At 37.8% G+C, this 23,626-nt stretch overlaps 2 protein-coding genes across 3 annotated transcripts in view; both read left to right on the top strand.

The window, feature by feature from the left end:
* The first annotated feature begins 2,502 nt into the window (after positions 1 to 2,502).
* Positions 2,503 to 4,506, top strand: LOC107553105 (gamma-crystallin N-A-like). The gene is made up of 6 exons (XM_016235230.1): positions 2,503 to 2,586; positions 2,984 to 3,032; positions 3,359 to 3,480; positions 3,697 to 3,832; positions 3,985 to 4,124; positions 4,244 to 4,506. Exons 1-6 carry the CDS (start codon positions 2,543 to 2,545, stop codon positions 4,374 to 4,376), a joined length of 624 nt encoding a protein of 207 aa, XP_016090716.1. The 5' UTR covers positions 2,503 to 2,542; the 3' UTR covers positions 4,377 to 4,506.
* A 12,255-nt stretch (positions 4,507 to 16,761) lies between these two features.
* The window catches only part of LOC107553098 (mothers against decapentaplegic homolog 6-like), an 8,570-nt gene continuing 1,705 nt past the window's right edge, over positions 16,762 to 23,626 (top strand). Inside the window, exons 1-3 of one of the 2 annotated variants that reach the window (XM_016235219.1) lie at positions 16,763 to 18,131; positions 19,199 to 19,255; positions 19,395 to 19,472. In XM_016235219.1, coding sequence (XP_016090705.1) covers positions 17,438 to 18,131; positions 19,199 to 19,255; positions 19,395 to 19,472 — 829 coding nt within the window. In that variant the 5' untranslated portion in view covers positions 16,763 to 17,437. Of the gene's footprint in view, positions 18,132 to 19,198; positions 19,256 to 19,394; positions 19,473 to 23,626 lie in introns of both variants that reach the window. The other variant, XM_016235220.1, reaches the window with a different exon arrangement.

The raw sequence follows: 23,626 nt of genomic DNA, 5'->3' as shown, positions 1-23,626 counted from the left end.
TTGGTACCCTTGGTAAATATGATCAAAGAAAGCTGTGAAAATAAATCTGCATTGTTAATCCTTTTGATATTTTATTTTTTTTAAATCACAAAAATCTGACCTTTCATTGGAGAATAAGAATTTAAAATGGGGGGAAATAACATTATGAAATAAATGTTTTTTTCTCAAATACACGTTGGATACAATTATTGGTACCCCTAGAAATTCTTATGAATAAAATATATCTGAAATATATTCCCATTCATATTTACAATTTTGAGCACACCAGGGTGATTATGAACATGAAATTATCCAGCCATGGCTTCCTGTTTCACAGAAATAGAAATAAGAGGGAAAACAAAGGCCAAATTCCAAATTAATCACCCATCACAATGAGAAATCCAAAGAATATATTTCTGAGGTGCAGCAAAAGATAATTGAGCTTCACAAATTAGAAAGTGGCTTTAGGAAAAGAGCTAGAGCAGTGAAAATTCCCATTTCCACCATCAGGACAATAATTAAGAATTTCCAATCAACAGAAAATGTTCTGAATCTGCCTGGAAGAGGATGTGTGTCTGTATCGTCCTAATGGACGGTGAGAAGGAGAGTTTGAGTGGCCAAAGACTCTTCAAGGATCACAGCTGGAGAACTGCTGAAAAAGGTTGAGTTTTGGGGTCAGAAAACCCTAAAAAAAATGATCAAACAGCACCTACATCACCACATGCTGTTTGGGAGGGCTTCAAGAAAAAAAATGATCTCATCCAAAAACAATCTCCAGCATATTCAGTTGTCAGACACGACTGGAACTTCAAATGGGACTGGCTTCTATGGTCAGATGTAACTAAAAAATGAGCTTTTTAGCAACAAACACTCAAGATGGGTTTGGTGCACACAGGGATAAAAAGTACCCCGTGCGTACAATGAAAAATACTGCTGAATTTTGTATGTTGTGGGCCTATATTTCTGCTGGAGGTCCTGGACATCCTGTTTAGACATATGGCATCATTGATTCTATCAAATATCAACAGATAAAAAATCAAAAAGTGACTGACTCTGTTAGAAATATTATAATGGGCCATGTTTGGATCTTCCAACCGGACAATAATCTTAAAAACAACACAAAAATGGGTCACTGGGCACAGAACCAAGCTTCTGCTATGGCCATTCCAATGCCCTGACCTGCACCTTATAGAAAAGCAGTAGGGTGAACTGAAGTGGAGAAGCACCGTCATGGAGCTGGGAATCTGGAGTGATTCTGGATGAAGGAATGGTCTCTGATCTCTTGTCAGGTGTTCTCTAACTTGCTGGAGGTCCTGGACATCCTGTTTAGACATATGGCATCATTGATTCTATCAAATATCAACAGATAAAAAATCAAAAAGTGACTGACTCTGTCAGAAATATTATAATGGGCCATGTTTGGATCTTCCAACCGGACAATAATCTTAAAAACAACACAAAAATGGGTCACTGGGCACAGAACCAAGCTTCTGCTATGGCCATTCCAGTGCCCTGACCTGCACCTTATAGAAAAGCAGTAGGGTGAACTGAAGTGGAGAAGCACCGTCATGGAGCTGGGAATCTGGAGTGATTCTGGATGAAGGAATGGTCTCTGATCTCTTGTCAGGTGTTCTCTAACCTCATCAGGCATTATAGGAGAAAACTCCTATACTATATTGGCAAATGGAGGTTTCAAAAAGTATTGAATAAAAGGGTACCGTTAATTGTGTCCAATATGTATTAGAGAAAAACATTTATTTCATAATGATATTTCCCCCATTTTAAATTCTTATTTTCCAATGAAAGGTTAGAGTTTTGTGAATTTTTCTGTGAAAGGATTAACAATGCAGATTTATTTTCATAGCCTTCTTTGATCATATTTACCAAGGATACCAACAATTCTGACCATGTGTGTAGCTGTTAGAGGATAAGTTAGTCATTTATTTATAATGTATAATGTTATTTTATAGAGTGCCGAATATAATATATAGAAGTATATAAAATATTTGCATATTTTCCCCTTGCTTAAATACTACTATAATCCAATTCCGACTGAACTAGGATAATAAATATAGACCAATATTATAGAAAATTATGGTTGGATTGATCTCTACTATGTGTGGCTGTCATTGTGTCATTACTTGCTGGTGCCCCAGTTCAAACATGAATACAGTTACAACATGCATTGAAAAGAATGTTGAATTGTTCCAGAAAGTGTTGACACTGCACTTTTTTACTGTCCGTTTATGTTCCTGTGTTGTGTGTTTAGGTGTGTATGAAGGAGAATCTGTTCAATGTATGTTGGTTCATCATATTTACATGTGTTCTCTTGCATCTTCTACTGATGTGTTTAAGCTTTTACATGTGTGCATTTGAGTTTCTGTATGCACATATATCTAAAGGCTTTTACAAAACATAGGCAGCATACTGTATGTGTTTAGCATATCAATACAAAAACAGACTACAGAGAGCAGCAGCAGAAAGAGTATGAGCATTCTAGCACTCCCTGTTTCTATGTACCTGCTGTATTTAAGGACCGTCTTAGTGGCCACCACGAGCTGACATGAACATCTTTACTAAGGTCCTCGGACTAGTCAAAAAAAACAGGTATGTTTGCGGTGCATTTGGACACCAAATTTTCGAGTTTCAATCAGATCTGCACCTCCCAAGAGGACTGTATTAATCATTGCAGAAAAAGGCAGACCAACATCCATGACTCATTACAGATTTGTGGAAGAGAGTAAATATATAGTTCTGATCACAGCCATACCATTTAGACAGCCCTGAAATAACATACTGCTATGCTTTAATTGGCAAACTGAATTGTTCCACACATAAATTTACACTCTGGAACAAATTAAATTAACTTTAATTTAAATGTTATATCATAAACATTTGGAAAGAAAAGAATCCATTTAAAATGGATTTATTTCATATTTTTATAGAAATTGCTTGATTGTTGATGTTTGAAAATGTGCTAAGAGTATTTGACTTTTTTCTCTAGCAAACTGGGGTCTGTGCTCCAACGTGCCTTCTACGGGTCCAGTGGGAGGGTAAGAGTTTATTTGGATGGCAATATTTTATAGATTATCCCTGCATAGTGACTCGGCATTGAGTTTGATGCTGATGAATAATATATCAGTAGGGAATTTTCTGTTAACTGTTTGCCACTCTGTTTATTTCTTCTTATACTGTTTTAGCAGTGTTTTAAAAAGATATAACATAGGAAAATTCGCTGAAAAAGAAGCTAGGTTTTAGTTCAGGGTATCTGTATTCTCCCAAAATTATTTTAATCCTATTGTGCTTAGTAAATACTTGAATAAATGTACATGTTCAAGTGGCGGGGTTTTTTTTTTACATTAATTTGTGTGTTTTTCAGGTGACCCTTTTCGAGCAGAGGAACTTTGCAGGTCGGCGACTGGACCTGACCTCTGATTGTCAGAAATTGAGTGAAAAAAATGTTCCTGACAGATGCAACTCTGTCCAGGTGGAGAGTGGAGCGTGAGTACATGGTAGTTTTGTATCACAAGACCTTATTTTAACATTTATAAATCCAACATGAATGATTACGCCACATTTTGATTCAATCAACATTTTTATAGCTAAACTAAATCATTTTTGCTTCTTTTTTTTTGTGTTAAATGTAATGACATTTTGCCAAATCAAGCCCATTTAGATATGCTTTGCATTTCAGCTGTGATATGTGTTCTTGTGTAGATGGGTGGCATATGAACATGAGAACTTCCGAGGACGTCAATACCTGTGGGACATGTTTGACAGGGGGGAGTACAACTGCACTGATAGGTGGTGTGCTCAGGGTGACCACATCTCCTCTGTTCGTGCTGTGAAACAAGTGAGACACACATTTTATTCAATAACAATAAAAAATATTAAAAAACAAATGTAATTTCCACTGGTTGTAAAAAAAATTCATGAAACATGTGATGGTATGATCCAAAATCATAAACGCAAAAATGGTTTGTTTGCCTGTATTTCATGGTCTAGGACAATAACCCTCCCCGTGCACAGCTGTTTGAGAGGGCAGGTTTCTCAGGCAAGAAGACAGAGCTGCATGATGACATCCCCAACCTGATGAGCCGTTACAGCCTTAACAGAGTGTCCTCCGTCAGAGTAATGGGCGGAACGTGAGTACAGTTTCACTTATGTTAAAGTTCTGAGCTATTTAATCTGTTCAGTGTCGTGTGTGCATGTATTTATCAAAAATACATCAGTCACATTTCCCACCTCTCTCTCCTGACCACAGCTGGGTGGCGTACCAGGAGCCTAACTACAGAGGAGCCCATTACATCCTGGAGAAGAAGGACTACAACAGCTTCTCTGACTGGGGTGCTCAAAACAGCACCATTGGCTCAATTCGCCGCGTCCGGTTCAGCTAAACAAAATGAAAAATGTCATTATGGTAATGAAAAATACCCACATCTGTCAGCTCTTTATACAAACAATACACCAGCTATAAGTGAAACAAACCCTACAGAAGACCTATTTTAGTAATAAACTGATGAAAAAGACAAATATTGTTGTTTGTGCTTACGTTATCAAACAGGAATTACATAATTCATCAGGTATCTTGAAGATGAAAAGTTCTCCAACAGCTCAGGAGATTTTCAGATGCAAGAATGAGTGTTGTGTTGCCCTCTAGTGGTGAAACACATCATGCGCATTGGAGTTTCTGCAATGTCAGCCTGTCTGGTATATTGTTACCTGGCATGTCAGAGCCACCACCATCTTAAGATAGTCTCTTAGCACAGCTCCAGAATTGTTCCCAGGATGCTACAGCACTGTTTTGTCCTGCCCTGATGGGACGCGTCATTAGACATGGGATGCTAATAGGAACTGTGAGCTCACAGCTTTGCCCTCTCTTCTATGATCCGAATCCTTTAAAGAGCAGCTGTGGAGCTCATCTGTGTATATTTGAGCATACTATGAGGAATTCACGCTGGCTTTAGCTCTGTGTTGGACTGACAGACACTGACTCGTGCTCTCTAAAGGCCGGTGAGGTATTTCTGTGGGTCGTGGGAGTAGCAGTTGTTGTCGTGCTGATGACATTGTGCTACAATCTCTCTCACGGTCACCACAGCAGGTACCCACCACCAGTGTAGACACAGCAGAGGGGTAGAAAGAACGCAAACTGGTTTAAGATTATGTCTCACAGAGAAGGAAGTACAGGGAATGAGAGAGCCAAGAGTGAAAAGAGGTTTATGTGATTATAAACAAATGTTTGACAACCATTATGTTAACCACTGGCAGTTTATTTATTCTATAAAATTAGTATTACAGCTAGTATTGTTCCTATTAGTGCTGATTTTGCTGTTACCACTGCTGTTGCTGCAGTTACTGTTGCTCTTATACTATCGTGGAACATGAAAATGTTGCCCTAGGATTTGGAGTTAATAAAATTAAATAAAAAATCCAGTTATTTACAGTGAGACAGGACTCTAGTGAAATAATATAATATAATATAATATATATTGTTACATTTCTAATATAAATGAATTCATAATGTAAGTGAACAGCAAAAACAACCTTATATTTCACAGAGAATATGCTGATTTGAACATACAGATACATGTTATGAACTTCCATTCAAAAGTTTGGTGTCACAAAATATTTCTATTTCAAATAAAGGTTTTTCTTTTGAACTTTCTATTTATTAATGAATCCTGAAAAATGTAGCATGAAATAAATCACAATTTAAATATATTAAAATAGAAGAAAGTTATTTTAAACTGTAATAATATTTCACAATATTACTGTTTTGCTGTATTTCTGATCAAATAAATGCAGTCTTGGTGAGCATAAGAGACTTTAAACGTTAAAAATCTTACCAACTTCAAACCTTTGAACAGCAGTGTATGTGCAAGCAATAGAAAATTATAGGCAAATACAGCTGTTTTGCTCCTACATTTAAGGCCTGTGATTTAAACAGAAGAAATAAGAATGCATACACAGTACGTTTTTTTTGGGGGGGGGGGGGGGGGGGGGCTCCGGGCAGGAAGTCCATCACAAAACTTTTTTCCCTCTGTACCACACACAAACAAACAGTCAGAGTCTGACCTTGAAGGTGGCATTGCCTGTTGAAATGGAAGGATCCTATGTTTTTTTCCAGTAAGCCAGTTGATCACAGATGAAATTGTAAACCAATAGACCACCCATACACAGCATTCCTTTTGCTTGAGTTCAATCTCACAAAACATACATCCTCACGGCAACCCGCAAGTCATGTTTTAACAATTAGAATTTGAATCCTTCTTTCTCTCAGTGTTTATATGGTATGCATGTTTACATTTATAAACATACCACACATTAGTTGTACTGTAAAGCTGTTTGCCCTCGTTTCCTATTCTTTCAGTGAATGTCTTTACTGTAATCCATAAGCCAAATTTCACAGTCCTCATGTTACATAATTACAGTACTTTGTGACAGAGGGCCAAACAAGCACACACCTCACAGTGCTGCACACCTTAATGGCAGTTATCTCAGTCTGGTTTGGTTTTGTTCACACAGTGTCACAGAGTATTTAAATCCTTAGTTACTTCCTTATGAAACAGCTTCTATCCAAGTGTGACCCTCGATCTTCAGCAGTGTCACAGTGAAAACTGAATTCACTCACACTCTCTTAAGGCGAGGCAGTAACAGACATGAATGTCACATTGTTTCTGTCAATCCATTCTGGGAAACTCCTCCTGCTTGATTTAGGCAAAGTACATTGACACCAAAGAGGTTTAGTTCAATCATTGAGTTTATAACAAAATGAGGAAATATCATTCAAGATATAAGTGCATTTCAAAAAGTATTCTGATTTTGCCTGTGTTGTCCCCCATTTCTTCATGTAGCTGATATATTTTTAGGTAAGCACTACTAAATTGAAGATAATGTAATGTGGTAGGTATCCTAGTATATGTCATACCATATATCCTCTGTGCTTTGACTCATTTGCAGCATAGATATCACTCCATCAATGTTCTTGCGCTCTCAGACATTTTGCTTGGTCTATATTACAGAAAGATGATCTCACCAGAAAATACCCTGGAAGGCTTAAACGCAAACTCTTTCATGTCTGACAAGCTATTTCAGTATGATTATCAGGAAAATCTTGATGCTGCATGCCGCTTTGCAGCGTGTCATCTTGTTTCAACATGTTTTTGGTCTTTCAATCAACAAAGAAGGGAAATGCCTGGGGAAATTGCATGCTCAATGCTAATGGCATATCTATGTTTGAAGGAATTTCTTCATTATCTGATAACAATATCTGATAGGAGGCGCCAAGAAAGGTTGAACTCTTTCTTAAATCGGTTTTAAATCGCTTTGATGTGAAAACAGTGGGCATTTGAACACATTTTTGAGCTCATTATTATGAGGCTGTACTGAACTGTTGGCACAATTACAAGAACTAGTTTTATTCAGCAGTTTTAATTATCTTCAAGCACTTTTTTTCAATCTAATGGTTTATTGAGAGTTCGAAAGCAGAAGAAGCTAGAAAAGCATAACAGTTTCCTGATACTTGTTACTAATTTGTGAATGTTGTTTTGGCATTTTGTTAAATTTTAGATAGTGCTACACATTCGTCCAATGCACAGTCAATTAGAATATGATTAATAAACCCTAAGTTCATTAACAGATTATGGTCTTAGAGTTCAAACTTATTTAATTCATGCATGAATTTCATTGAATTAATTAGACATGGTTGTGCGTTATAGGCTATGAATACAGCAATGCCTCATTCTCAAAGCAATAATGTATAGCCTTCTGGAAAGAGTTATTTGGGCTGTTTTGGGAATAATGTGTTGCCTTCTGGAAAGAGAGCTCTGGACAGTCTCAGCCCGCTCCAGAAGTGCTTATACTGACCCCATTATGGGCGTATAAATGTGGATGCTTAAATTAGAGCTGGTCTGCATTCACATCTTATTGCCAATCCCAGCTATGGACTGTGAGAGGGACCATGAAGCTGTAATCTAGAGCTTGTGTGTGCGTGTGGTGTGCCATTCATGGGCCTAAAATCAAGCACAGTTCACCTCAGGCACTTGGAGTGACTTGAGACTTGCCAGTGCCACCATTTTATAGAAACAGAAATTATGTTTCATAACTTTATAAAAAATATATTTTTTTTTTTCTATGAGCATATGTATTTATTTGCTTGTGTATGTGTGCATATTAGAGAAGAGAAGGAGTAAAACATAGTTCATGCATGTGAACATAACAGCTTCTTTCATGGTTTAAGTCAATAGAGTTTGTCCTAGATGTGTGAAGGTCCAAAACCATGCACTCTAGAGATAATAAAACTGGCCAGTCTGTCTGGACCAAGATTTCTTTTAGATAGCTCATATTTGGATTTCATATAAAAATGGTCCTGAACCTACTGATAATCAAGTTTTGTGTGTGTGTGAATTTGTGAATGTTGTTTTGGCATTTTGTTAAATTTTAGATAGTGCTACACATTCGTCCAATGCACAGTCAATTAGAAAATGATTAATAAACCCTAAATTCATTAACAGATTATGGTCTTAAATTCAAACTTATTTAATTCATGCATGAATTTCATTGAATTAATTAGACATGGTTTTGCGTTATAGGCTATGAATACAGCAATGCCTCATTCTCAAAGCAATAATGTATAGCCTTCTGGAAAGAGTTATTTGGGCTGTTTTGGGAATAATGTGTTGCCTTCTGGAAAGAGAGCTCTGGACAGTCTCAGCCCGCTCCAGAAGTGCTTATACTGACCCCATTATGGGCGTATAAATGTGGATGCTTAAATTAGAGCTGGTCTGCATTCACATCTTATTGCCAATCCCAGCTATGGACTGTGAGAGGGACCATGAAGCTGTAATCTAGAGCTTGTGTGTGCGTGTGGTGTGCCATTCATGGGCCTAAAATCAAGCACAGTTCACCTCAGGCACTTGGAGTGACTTGAGACTTGCCAGTGCCACCATTTTATAGAAACAGAAATTATGTTTCATAACTTTATAAAAAATATATTTTTTTTTTTCTATGAGCATATGTATTTATTTGCTTGTGTATGTGTGCATATTAGAGAAGAGAAGGAGTAAAACATAGTTCATGCATGTGAACATAACAGCTTCTTTCATGGTTTAAGTCAATAGAGTTTGTCCTAGATGTGTGAAGGTCCAAAACCATGCACTCTAGAGATAATAAAACTGGCCAGTCTGTCTGGACCAAGATTTCTTTTAGATAGCTCATATTTGGATTTCATATAAAAATGGTCCTGAACCTACTGATAAAGCTTTATCTGTCACGCTCCTCCCTGGGCCACCTGATGAATGTCTTTTCTTATCTCACATAGATGATAAATATATGATAGGCTATTGCTCTATGTCACGGATACGGGCAAAGGAAAAACTTGAAATGATAAAACAGAAATGCTTGAAAGGAAAGTAGTTCATAGAGAAGGATTTGATTAGTTAGCCCATGTGAGATGTAGCAGAACTGAAACCCTGTGTTTGAGTTTGTGTCTGTATTGACCATGAAATATAACAGTGAATGAACACCCACCAATATTAATATACATAATAACAATTATTTTCTTATTTATTTATTCATTCATAAATTAAAAGTTATGCTGGGCAGTCTGTTCTCTGTTGTGATTGGTTGATTTGTGAGGCCCTAAATCTAGCAACTTCAAAAACAGTTGTGTTGTGCATGTTCTTCCTACGAAGATGGATAAATTGTAAAGAATTAACAGTGAAAGTACAGTTGTTGTGTTTATCATTTACTTCTGCTTGATTTGACCCTTAATAAGTATTACATTGGTATATTCATTGGCGTATCATTGCTTTGACTTGAATAAAAATGGTTAATTTAGATGTTAGAACATGAAGTACATTTTTAAGTTAAATGTTAAATTTTTTGATGCTGAAACTTATAACAGTCACAAACAAATCTGTAAATCTCTCTTCTGTATTTCACACGTTTCTGCCTCAAATCTTCTCTCTCTGCTCAGAGCCAGGCAGGGACAGGAAATTGAGAGCTGATCTGGTAGTGGTCTGGCCTCCCAACCCTGAACTGCAAAGCCACTCGCTTTGAAGTTGGGAGAAGAATCACATGCAATTACTTGCGATATAAACCACGTTCTTAAAAAACACATCCTCTGCCTCTTTCCTTTTCTCACTGAGGGCTTACATTTTTTTCTCAAGAATTATGAACTAGTGGGAGAGTCGTTGACTTGCCAAATGCTGGGAATTCAATATACAGCAATCAGGGAGAGATTTAGAAACAGTTGAATGAATCACGCCATAAAAACATCCCACCCGTTCCTTCCAGAAACATGCAGGAATACACACAAACACACAAATTGCATGAATTCATTACCCACAATACCTATTCCTTACATTAAGTAACTTTCTCTTTGTCTTTACTTTTAGCCTTCTCTAATGGAGATATATCTTCAGAAATCTTCAATCACAGAGAAATTGTTACTCAGAAAAATCTGGAACTGCCACTGCTTTGTGCCCAACACCCTGGCCTCTCAGAAATCTAAAGCTGTGTATAGAAAGAGTGGTAAGTAAAGGAGTGGAAAACTTCCTCAGGAGAGAAAGAATGCAAAGTATTCCCAAGATGACCATAGTACACAATCAGAGAAAAGGAAGAATAGAGAAATGTACGTCTCTCTTTTTATTCCCAACTTGGTTAAAGCATATTTTGGACTGTTTGCATAATGTTGTTATATGATATTTTAGGATAAATATTAACCTTGACATGATTGTGATGTGTTAAAATTTGTTCTCAATGAACGCTTAGGGGGACCATGTTTATTTAATCCTGACAATCACTCCTTTGGCAAGTCTACAACCCCAAATCCACCTTCATTTATATTGTTCAATAAAATAGTTAAAATATTGATATCTTTTTTTGAAAATAGTAGGGCCTACCTTTTTTACTTTAAAGCATAAATCTAATGAGAACACTTGAAAACAATTGGTTTGCAAGAATGTTTAAATAGTTTACTGGAAAACAACAAAAACTGTGGTTAAAATTATTTTTGCAGTGATAATCATAGTATCACAGTGTTGTTCTGTGAAGCATTCAGGATGTTGTGTGCTGTGATACAGTACACTAAAAGATAGCCACACAGGATCAGTTTACTCACAGATCAATGTTCAGTCCAAAGACACTACAGCGGTTTAAGGGGTACTAAAATAGCACCTCAGTGCCTCAGAATGCAGCCTTGAAAGTACTTTTTGAGTAATTTAGCTAACATAATGAAGTTGGCAGTGATCATACAATAATATTTAAGTCACAAGAGGAACAGAATACAGAAATGACAGAAAGAAAGCAGTGGGGGAAAAATAACCCAAAGTTATCTTTTTTGTAGAGGAGTTAAGTTCCTCTGTTTTTCCTGCTCCTGTGTCAGTCCAAATCAGAGCCGAAAACATACACACATTCTTGGTAAACTCATACTCAACATTACTTTCAAAGCAGAGGGTTCTTCCTGAAAGAAGTAGCTTTTTCCTTAAGTCTGTATATACTCTGTCTCTCTTGCTTATCTTTGAGGAAGAGTTCCTCTGACCTCTGGCCAGACTCGCACGTTTCTCAGTCAGGCCCGTGTTTCCTCACCTTATAGTGTTGTGGATCTTGCTTATTCAAGGACAAAATACATGTGAGTTCAGCCAATCTATTGTTACTGTTTTGACCGGAGTTCAACTTTACATTAAGAGAGTTTAGAGGCAGAGAAACGTAACTGAATAATGTTATGTTTTGAGCAAAACTGAACTGAATAACTTTGTGTTTAGAGTGAAAAAGTACAAATAGTCTCACATACAATAACTTAAAGAAAAGTATCTTAATGAAACATAATTGTAATCACTGGGGTAGCCATTTCAACATGGGAAGTCAAGGGGGAACTAGGAGCAGAAACTCCCTATAGCAGTGCCTAAGCGGTGATGAAAAGCACCAGCAGAGAGGACCTGTGGGTGTCTGGTCAGTTGACAGTGAGACAAAGTATGTGTAGCTGTTCGGCCCGAGAGAACAAGTGTGTTTGTGTATGGAACTGAACGCCTTATCTCCAGCCTGTACTGACGCCATAGTCTTCCTGTCTCAAATCTCCTCCATTGATTTACTCTCTCCTCTCTGCCTTTCCACCCCTCGCTCTCTCTATTTCTTTTTCTCGATCTCTTACTTAATTCAGCTTACCCCAAGGAGCCCTGCTGGCCCCTGGAATGGTCTTCTCCCTTTTCCGTCCTCTCTCTCTCTCTCTCTCTCTCTCTCTCTCTCTGATCCTCTCTCCTGGAGATTAGATGTAGTCTTTGTACCCACTGACGTAAACACCGGTTGGCACAGATGCACGCAAAGTCTATTACTGCTGACGGGACACGCCTGTCTCTGGTTATGCAGGTTTACTGATGAACGCAAACACTTGTAATCTTCATATCTCTCTGTCTGTGTTTGTACATCTTTGCCTCTGTTTTTCTTTCTTTTTTACCCCCGAAGCGTACTTGAATCTCAGCAGAGGTCCACAGTTGTACATTTAATAATTTTAATCGTTAATGTAATCATTTATTCTTGTGTGCCACTTTGAAGATAATAGTTCTGAAATGACGAGGCACATGATAACTTCATTTGCATCGACTGTGCTGCACAAATGCAAAGGGAATTGCACGCTAAGTGAAGTAAACTCTTTGTTTACTCGCACAAGTAAGAGTATGAGCTCTATCTCTCTCTATCGTCTAGAAGTTTATGGCCTGCTCCGTTGGCGCCAGGCGCTCTGAGACTAGACTAGACTACAATCAGCTACAGCAACAGAGTGGCCTGATCTCGCTGAGTTTCTCTCCCTCTGTATTTAGCCTACTTCCTTCCTCGGGTTCTCAGATATTCTCTTTTTGCTTGCAGAACAACAGGCATGCTTTAAAAGCACACAAAATGAATGGAAGGAGTCAGCTTTGCACAGCAATGCAGAGACTGTTGTATATTCAAAGAGAAACTATCTTTGAATTACGTACTCCTCGGATATGCTGCTTAGCTACAAGAATTAAATTGTATATGGTGGGTTGTTGTTTTGGTGTTCTTTTAATGAATCTGGGTAAATGAAGACTTGCTCCCTTTGTGATGTTACATGCTTAAAACAGATATTTTCAATGTAGATCATAGAGCTCCTGTTGATTTGCACCATCTTAAAGAACATAATTTGCTGGTCTAGAGAGTGTACGTTTTAAAAAAAATAAATGATATATACATTATATTTTAAATTAAGATAATATAACAGAAAAACAGAAAAAAACTACAGCCTGCAGTGATGAGTTTTGTTTCTGACCTCTTTATTTTATAATAACAGTTAGTTCCGGTCTATTTTTGTAGGTAGTGTTTTTACAGGTTGCATCATTATGCCAGTAGGTGGCGGCAAATGACTGTCTTTAGGAGTGAGTCATTTGAATCGTTCACTAAACTGATTCATTCAAAAACTCTGACTCATTCAGGAGCAAAGCAAGTGAATGTATAAGATTGTTATTTGAATCATTTTATCAACTAATTGACTGTACCAATTCATTCAGGAACCACACTGTGTTGTAGTTTTCATTGTTGGAACAAACACAGACAAAATAACTGGACATACACAGTGTCTAAAATGTACTCAATATTAACTGATTGTTAATTGAATAAAAGCAGATACATTATATTCTATATATCAAAGCAATAGCCCTGCTTCAAATAACTTCTTAGAAACAGAAAGTTGTCATTGATTACCTGCTGTGAGCTATGGCCATAATACAGTTTTGCTCATGAAGTATCGTTATATAACTGTATATTGCTGAAGAACAAATTCTGGATAAACTCTTAAAACTCATACAATCATGTAGAAAGGACATGCTATAAATTATTGTGACAAATTAAATACATTGAAACAAAGATGTTGGTACAGCACAATGATGAAAACGTTAACAATTTACAATAAAGTTCATTAACTACATTAGTTAACATGAACTAACAATGGAAAAGTACTTCTAAAGCATTTATTCATTTATTAATCGTGTTCGTCCATTAAAAGTCCAGGTAACTAAAACTTAGAAGATCCGAAAAGTTCATGAAGGCATCGTAAATCTAATTTAATAAATCCATATATATCGAGTGGTTTAATCCATCACGTGTGAAGAGATATGATGGCTGTATATGATGAACAGATTTAATTTAGGCTTTTATTCACAAATAAACACAAACATAGGCTGAATCACAAATGGTAAACACGAAAGTTTGTGTATGCATAATGTGAGTGTGATGCACCAGAGCCAATGAGGTTTGCTCTAGAATCTTTGAGCTTCTGTGTTTAACATGTGTGACATGCTATATATGCATGTCTAAAATTTAGATGTAAATAAAAGCCTTAATTAAATCTGTTCATCATATAAAGCGATTATACCCTCTTCACAAGACTTGGATTAAACCACTTAGATTCGTTTTTTACGCCTTTATGACCTTTTAAAAGTTTTGCTTAACTGGACTTTCAATAAATGGACAGAAACCTCTCAGGTTTCATTAAATAAATATCTTAACTTGTGTTTCAAAGATTAACCAAAGTCCTATGGGTTTGGAGCAACATGAGGATGAGAAGATGATGACAGGTTTTGAATTTTTTTAATTGAACTATTCCATTAAAAACTTTTATGAACTTGAGCTAATAATGCTAATTAGCTAAAAGCTAATAATAATATATATATAACAGCTGTAATATATATTATCAACAAAGATGAATAACTACTGTAATGGATGTATTTTTCATTGTTAACGTTAGTTAATATTGTCAGCTATATATTTAGACATAATATTACAATTTCCAGAGGAGTAGAGGATTCTGCTTTTGTTAAGGATATTCCATTTTTTCATACATATTCCTGCCATGTAGAAGCATCACTTTTACACAGCGGACATTCATTTAAGTCTCTGGCTGTCTCATTGTCTTCACCATAAATGAGGTTTTCCTTGCCGAAACCCTGTTTTGACTGCCAGAACCTTCCAGAGGAGACCGATTACACTAATGTATGTCTGTGGCTACGACTTCCTGCTACCATAGGCCACACCAGCAGTCACAAATCAGGTCCTTACCACACAGCTTCTTTACATTGTCTAATTGCGCATTCAATTGAATTGGAGATATTTTCATCAACTCATGCAATCTCAGCTCAACTCACTTCAGCCTATATTAGTTGTACTTGTGTCATCTGAATGTATTTTGACTTTGTTTTTGTCTCTAGAGCATTTTGGCCGTATTCATGGAACTAGCGCCATCCAGTATGTAGTATGGACCCGAGAAAAGGCCTTAAGGGATGTGAGTGCTCTCTTTTTCTGTCTACCACTGTCTCGCCTCTTTCCCTAAGGTCCATTAGGAATATGGGGCTTGTTGACATGCTATTCCTGTTGGGTCCTGCTAGACCCCATCAACAAGACCATGTCTGTCCAAACTGAATGGACTAGGGTTATTTTTGGGGGTGGTTTGGTGCTGGTCTCTCTGTCTCTGCTCCAGACTTCTGCTGATAGACTATCTAAGAGACTTAATGGGAGTAGCTGGACTTATTAGCCTGACGCCAGGCTACAACAGTTATCACCCTCTATGATAAGTGAAGGGAGAAAGCCCAAGGATTCTGCCACTAAAGTAGGAATGGAAGAGCACTATGCAGTTTGCTCTTGATGCTGACAATTTGCAACAAGGGTTTTCACCATACTAAATGTCTGTTATGTATGCTATGTCATTCACCAAAGCAAAAAGGGGTTTTATATATATATATATATATATATATATATATATATATTGCCGTTCAAAAGTTTAATGTTTTTTAAAGAAGTCTCTTATGCTCATCAAGGCTGCATTTATTTGATCAAAAATACAGAAAAAAACTGTAATATTGCAAAACGTTATTACAATAAAAAATAATGGTTTCTATTTTAATATCCTTTAAAATATTTATTTCTGTGATGCAAAGTTGAATTTCCATCAGCTATTACTCCGGTATAAAGGGTCACATGATCCATAAGAAATCATTCTAATATGCTGATTTATTATTAGAATTATCAATGTTGGCAACAGTTGTGCTGCCAAATATGTTTTTGGAAACTGTGATACTTTTTTCAGGATTCTTTGATGAATAAAAAGTTGTAAAAAAAACAGCATTTCATCAAAATATAAATCTTTTCTAACAATATAAATCTTTGCTATCACTTCTTAACAATTAAAAACATTCTTGCTGAATAAAAGTTTGAATTTCTTTCCAAAAAAGAAAGAATAAAAATGTACTGACCCCAAACTATTAAACTGTAGTGTATATTGTTAGAAAATATTTCTATTTTAAATAAATGCTCTTCTTTTCTAAACTTTTTTTTTTTAAGTATCACTGGTTCCAAAAAAATATTAAGCAGCACAAAAAGTTTCCAGCACTGATAATAAATCAGAATAGAATGCTTTCTAAAGGATCATGTGACACTGAAGACTGGAGTAATGATGCTGAAAATCCAGCTTTGCATCACAGCAATACATTAGATTTTAATGTGTATTAAAATAGAAAAACGTTATTTTACATCATAATAATATTTCACAATATTACATTTTCCCTGTATTTTTATATAATTGTGCAACAATTGCACAACAATTAAATAGTAGTGTAGGGGTATTACTAATAGTAGTATTTTTATTATATTAAAATAATAAAACATAACTAAATAAATTAATTAATAATGCATAGATTTTTTTAGTTGTAAATATTGTAATATTATTTAATTAACACATACACACACACACATAGGTACATGTTGCTCCTTTAAGAGTTCGGAAACTTGATACTGTGTTTGCGCAACAATCAGCGCGGCCCGCAGCCGCCAAAGTGTCTAGACGAGCACATGATGGGAATCAACCAATGGCTCCACTGCTCTCCTCAGGGGCCCCGTGTGTGTGTATCTGAAGAAGAAAGAGGGTGAAACGGCGAAAGACCATCGAAGAATCCCATTAATCTCACTCGAAACGAACCCTCAAGACATCCTATGTCCGCCTATCCACCCGTATCGACCACTTTGCCGTCATTTTCTTTCGCGAGGAGCGCGTGGAATCTGAATAAGGATTATAGTGAGATCCATTCATGTGCTCGGCGTCATTAAACTGCTGCAGAAGGTTTGCTTGAAAAGAGGGTCTGTTTCGGAGATTATCGACGTTTTGCATATCGTGCATTTCGTGTTGTTCAACAAGAAGTTTCTCATATTGTTGGGGAATGTTTGCAGACTGGATGCACCGCTCCTCACGTAGTGCACTATCATTATTCTAGCCATCCATTTGCTACAGTGTTGATATATTGTAGCAGTGGAGTCTAATGTTGGGCTTTGCTCAGGCTCTGCTTGGCTGTGCATGTGAGCACAGATCATCGATGTCGGACAGCGAGCGCACGAGCGTTTGGAGTCTCCCCGGTTCTGACCAAACATTGGGAAAACGGTTGCAAACTGTTTAAATTGTCGTATGTTCAGGACGAGACGCACGGGTCTGGTTCGGCGACTCTGGAGAAGCCGTTTGGTCACCGCAGGCAAAGAAGGGGGCGATGGTGGTCCGGATGACTGGAGTGACAGCAATCCCGAGAAGATCCCCAGAACGGAATACGCACCGGGAAACAATGCGGGCTCGTGCAGCAAACGCGTAGAGGAACGCGGGGAACCGGGGATCCTTATTGATCATGATGGACCCCTCAACGAGGGGAGCGAGGGCAGGACGGTAACATGCTGTTTGTTTAGAGACCTCCCCAGGGGCAAAAACAGACTTGCTTGTCGTCTAGAACATAGGAACCACAACAACTACAGCAGTTTGAGTGGCAGGGAACGGAAAAATGGTGCCGTGACCGAGCAAGAACTCAAGAAGTGCACTTATGCGTTTCTCAAAAAGTTGAAAGAGAAGTCTCTGGATGTTTTACTGGAAGCTGTGGAGTCTCAAGGCGGGATGCCAAGTGGATGTGTTCTGGTTTCACAGACTGAAGTGCGAATTGGAGGTCAGCTGGTGTCTCCACAGTACCTGCTGTGTCGACTGTTCCGCTGGCCAGACCTGCGGCTCTCCTCTCTCCTCAAACCGCTCTGTCACTGTCAGAGCTTCAGGGCAGAGGACAGCCAGACCCTCTGCTGCAACCCCCATCACTACAGCCGCATCTGTGGACCAGTCGGGGATGGTAAGGAAACCTCTGAATGTTTTTAGTCAAGGATATAATGACTGTGCTGTTCATTTGAAGTGTGTTTTCAGCCCTGCTGAAAAAAGCAGAACTTGTTTGCTGGTCTCAGTTGGTCTCCCAGCCAATCCAGGTTGGTCTTTTTGATGCTTCTAGAGGTGTTTTGGGCACTTTTCGGAAGTCCACGTTTACCTAGGCCAGGAGACCATCTTAAACAATTTAAGACCATTTTAAACTAGCTAAGACAAGCAAACCATCTTCTGGTGGTTTAAGTGTTTTGTTGTAGCATCAAATTAGGCAAAACTAATATAAGTGTGATTTTTACTCAAAGCGCGGGTGAATGATAGGGAGGGGAGTTGGGACAGTGATACTCCTGTTCAGGAAGTGGAATTCCCAACTAGAATCCCTCTGGGATTCTCAATTTCTCTGCTCCCTCCCTATAAAAAAAAAAACACTACCCTAACATTCTGTTTAAATGAACTCTTGTAGATAAAGAACAGAATTGATTGAACAATGGTCTTTGAAGAGGGTCATGAAAGAATACACACTTTAAACATGTAACATGCTGGTTTAGTGACTGCACAACCATACATAAAAAATAAATGTCTAAACCAGTATGAATTGCACTGTAGTCCTACAAGAGACCTTGATATGCATACAAAATGTTACTACAGTCCATTAGCACCAACACTAATATTCAGTGGTTAATAGTTTTAAAGTCTCATACATTAAGTGTTTTTCATGAAGATTTAATTCTCTGCATTAGCAAAATTGCAGTGTTTCCACCCGCTGTAATAATGTGATTCAGAACAGGTCACTTTTGATTGGATTCCATGCATTCTTGTGACGTCACATGACGTCACATCCATTGTCTTTTTGATGGATGCTTTTCTTCACCTGTAATTTCCATACCAGCTGGGAACATTCTCATTTGCTGTAGAAATGCTGTCACAGTATTACATCTCTAGGTTTAGGTCTGGTAATATAGCCTTGAAAAGTCAGAGATGTGTTCAGTTTTAGAGGGATGCTCAATTAAAAGAAAAATCGAACTCCATTCTCCCTATTTTCAGACACACCGCCTCCTCCCTACTCCCATTTCTCCCCCTTACTAGAACATAAGCCACTGAGTAAGTCATTTAGTCTTTCTCAGTTCATGTAAGCAAAGATTATTTGAAATAAAGTATGTTGTTTTAACCCTGTATGGCATGTATTTTAACAGCAGTCAAATGGAGAAAAGATTACATTTTTTATCTTGTCATTTTGCAGATTCTTCCCTCCCAGTGATGCCTTACATAGAAATCGAAGCCACACGTTCACTCGGTGGCATATCGCAGGACTATTCAGGTTGGTGTGCAAGTCTTAAGTAAATTAATGCATTTAAAACGGGGGAGGGGGGTGGGGTGCGTTGAGTAACTACTGCCTTTGTTGAACCTGAATATCAAATGGCTTATACTTATGCTACACTTAAAATGTTGCAGAAGATTTCTATTTCAAATAAATATTCTTTTGAACATTCTGTTCAACAAAGAATCCTGTAGAAAAATGTATCTTCCACAAAAATATTAACCAGCACAACTATTTTCAGTATTAATTATATTAAGCACTAAATGTAATACTGCTCAAAATTCAGCTTTGCCATCACAGGAATACATTTTAATATATTCAATTTTAAATGCATAAAAATAATTTTTAGTATATAAATATAGAAAACAAAAAACTTCTTTCAAAAACAAAAAAATCTTACCAACTCCAGTCTTTTTTTATATATAAATAATGTTAGTGTGTATACTGAATGTGATCCTTTGGTTCAGACTTGAGGTTTTCAAACGGTTAGCTTTTTGTTAGCATTTGGTCAGCTAAGCTTCTCTATCATTCATACAAACATTCACCTCTGAACATAAACTCTCAGTGCTTATTTGATGGTTCTTGAAATTCTTAGACGTCATCCACCAACTTTTCAGCACTGAGTCAAAATTAGATTATGAGCAACAATGGGCAGTTTTGTCAGAATGCTCACTGGGGGACTCAGGGCCTCCTGAGCGCTTATCTGCTGTGTCTCACAGTACTGTGTTTATTATTACCCAGCATATAGAGCTCTGAAGACAAGGAACAAGATCCTCTCTTGGTGTGTCACATATGTTCTTTCCTCCATTATTTTCATGTTGTTGCTTCCTGCTGAGTTTTGCAATGCAAGCCCTGGCACAGCCAGCCAGTTGCATTTTAAAATAAGGTTTAAATTACAGGCCTCACTGTGGCTTCCCCTCTTCCTGACAGAGCACAGGCCAACACGCAATTTAACTAATGAAATCCTGCCTGTCTCTGCAGAGATTCTTTACAGATGTTGACAAAGAACCGACTCTATCAATTGTTGGAAAATTATTTGCCCCTGTTTTTTAAGGGGCATGCATATTAAGGCTTTTTAGATCCAGTTACGTTTTTTGGCTGATTTATTGTAATTGCGTTTATGCGTGATCGCATGTGTCTGTCTGCATATTTCTCTCAGTTTCTCCTCAGTATTGTGGCAGGGAGAAATCATTTTGCTTTTTCATCCTGACACAAGCTGTTAGCTTCATCTTAGATAGGGATCAATATGCAGTCAACCACAAATTCATCATCCAGATGAATGAGCAACAAAATGACTAGCAAAAAAAAAAGATTTGTTCTTCAGTATAAGGAAGTGTGTATGTATGCCTAATTTCCATCTATTATGTCACTAAAAAGGAAGGATATGGGATTGTTCATCCAAAATGAAAATTCTATCATCATTTACTCACTCTCATGTCATTCAAAACCTGTATGACTTACTTTCTTCTTTAGAGCATGAAGGAGTTATGTTTTGAAGGATGTTTTGACTGCTTTGTCTATACAATGTAAGTGAATGGGATCCAAAACAACCTTGGACCCCATTGACTTTCACTGTATGGATTTAAAAAAATAAAAAATGTCGTCTTTGATGTTCCGCAGAAGAAACAAAATGTTATTCATGTTTTAAAGAAGGATGAGTAAATGATGATAGAAGTTACATTTTTGGGTGAATTGCCCCTTCAAGTGTTATCTTAGAATAAAGCTTTAGACGCACAGATGTTGGCTTACTTTTGGGGCTGAACAATTTAGACCGCTGCTATTGTTCTAGAGTTGTGAAAATACTAGAAGTGTTCTAGAGTTCTCTGGCAGTTCTCATCGTGGCATTTCCATTATCACCCCTCTAAGCTCCCCCTACCATTCACTGGCTATGTGGAAGGGTCTAATATGTGGAGGGAGATCTAATATTTGGCACAGCAGGACAGACAAGACTCCATCCTCTCCTTCCCCCTCTCATTTTGTGGTGTTGGTTTAGGCTAGGCACACAAGCACCAAGAATGCTTTTGCAGGCACTAACAACTGTGCATGCAAAAACAGAGCAACTTACTAAAGGAGAGGTTGAAAGCTCCTAAACGTCATCATAACAATGGCATTGCTTACATGATTAAACTAGGCAGCAAATATGGGAATTGGTTGTCTTTGCATATGATCCAAGTAAGTTAAATATGAAAATTAAACAATGAGGCACTCTATGAAAAGCAGATGAAAAGATTCTTCTGATAGGTCTTTTGCATTGGTTTCCTATTTTGCATAGTTTTTCCATTGTATTTATTTTAAATCCAGGAAGAAAGGTAGTTTTATGCTAATCTTTATGAAATTTTATGTCCTTCCTTTCTGTCTTTTCCTTGCATAGAATTTTTTTTATATATTTGAAAGCACATACTAAGTGAGCGGCTAGAGAATCTGAGATAATGATCATGGATTTCAGTACCCCTCCTTAAACTAAATTTACTTCATTAACAGTGTGTCCTCTGCTGTCTGTTTGGGCCAGAGAGGGTTGAGTCTGAGCAGAATGAGGGCACAGGCCCAGGGCTTTAGATCTTCTCGCTCAATAGAGTCTGTGAAGCAAAATAATGCCATCAGTCTGTGTTTGAGTTAATCAGACTGGATAGGCTGGCGGCTGGGGGGTCAGGGGGTCGCGAGCCTTCACTGAGTGGTCAGAGAGCTGAATGCTGGCCCTCGGAGGGGGAGAGGGGGCCCCAGTCGGCCCCGCGCAGGGAGAGAGGAATGCTGAGGCAGGAGCGGGGGGTGTTAGAGTCAGAGATGACAGATTTGGGCCTGTTAGTGGGGGTCGTTGCTTCTTCAGTTTCGAATCCTCTCCTGATAGGATTGGAGATTTAAAGAATAATATGTACTGTGTACCATCAAAAAGAATAAGGGAGGTGAAATGAGAGTGGTCTAAACATTGACATTACTTGTCATGACAACACATTACTGTAGAAAGAAGTGCGCCACTGGGACACCAGTGGCTTTCAGAAACAAATAGTTATTTTAAATAAGTATTATATTTAATATAATTTTTAATTGTATTATTTATTTGTTGATTTAATAGGGACAATGTACATGAATGAACATCTGCATTAAAAAAAAATAAATAAATATCCCGGATTATAGGAACAATGCTGTATTCATTGTTATCCAGCTTTATAGTTATATCAACAACAACCACAATAATAATAATTATATATTTTCAGTTTTTGTTTTACTAATCATCCTCAAACTTGGTCAAATAAAGAAATTTTTTTTAGAAAATTTTAAAATGAATTCAGTTTTAATATTCATTTTATTTATTTGCAAAACATATTTATTAATTTATTTTATGAATTTGTTTATTTAATAAGGACAATGCACGTTAGTATATCATCAAAATATAAACATGCCAGATTGTAGCAACATTCCTAAAATGATTTATATTCAGTATTATAGTAATATTGTAACGGGGCTGACGAGACGTGAGACGTGCGGATCCATATGCAAAGCTTTATTGAGCAGAGAGGTCAGAAACACAGGCAGGGTCAAACAGGTATATGGCGGGCAAGACACAAGAATAATCCTAGGGCTAGCGAAGGTCAACAAACGGCGAACAGAATCAAAAAGGGCGAGACTAAAGGGATAAATCCAGGAAACCAGGCAAGGATCAGAAACCGAGAAAACAGGCAAGGCTAAGGCTAAGGCAGGGAAACTAATGAGGGCTCTGTAATGTAGCTATCTAGAGATATGCGCTAAACAATACTTGGCAGAGGGAAGGGATCAGAGTGAGTGTTAAATAGTGAGGGAGTGATATGAAACAGCTGGGTGCAATCAGTGCTGTGAATGATGGGATATGTAGTCCGGGAAGATATGCAACAGTGTGAGTGCGAGAGTCAATGAAAATGGGAAGGGTGACCTCTGATGGTTAGCCGACGGAAGTTCATGGGCCGGATTTGTGACAGTGCCCCCCCCCCCCAAGGAGCGGCTTCCAGACGCTCAAAACCCTTTAGGATTCCGGAGGGCGGTAGAGTGGAGGCAGAACAGGGGGAGGGATGGAGGGCCACCTGGAAGTGGAGAGACCGGGCACTGAGGCAGGACCGGTGGAGCAGAGAGCCAGGGCGGAGCCGGCAGCACAGGTGGAGCTGAAGACCACCACAGCAGAACAG

This window comes from Sinocyclocheilus grahami, unplaced genomic scaffold, assembly GCF_001515645.1.
Source record: "Sinocyclocheilus grahami isolate Dianchi unplaced genomic scaffold, SAMN03320097.WGS_v1.1 scaffold464.1, whole genome shotgun sequence".
NCBI lineage: Eukaryota > Metazoa > Chordata > Actinopteri > Cypriniformes > Cyprinidae > Sinocyclocheilus > Sinocyclocheilus grahami.
This window is presented reverse-complemented; position numbering and strand designations above follow the sequence as displayed.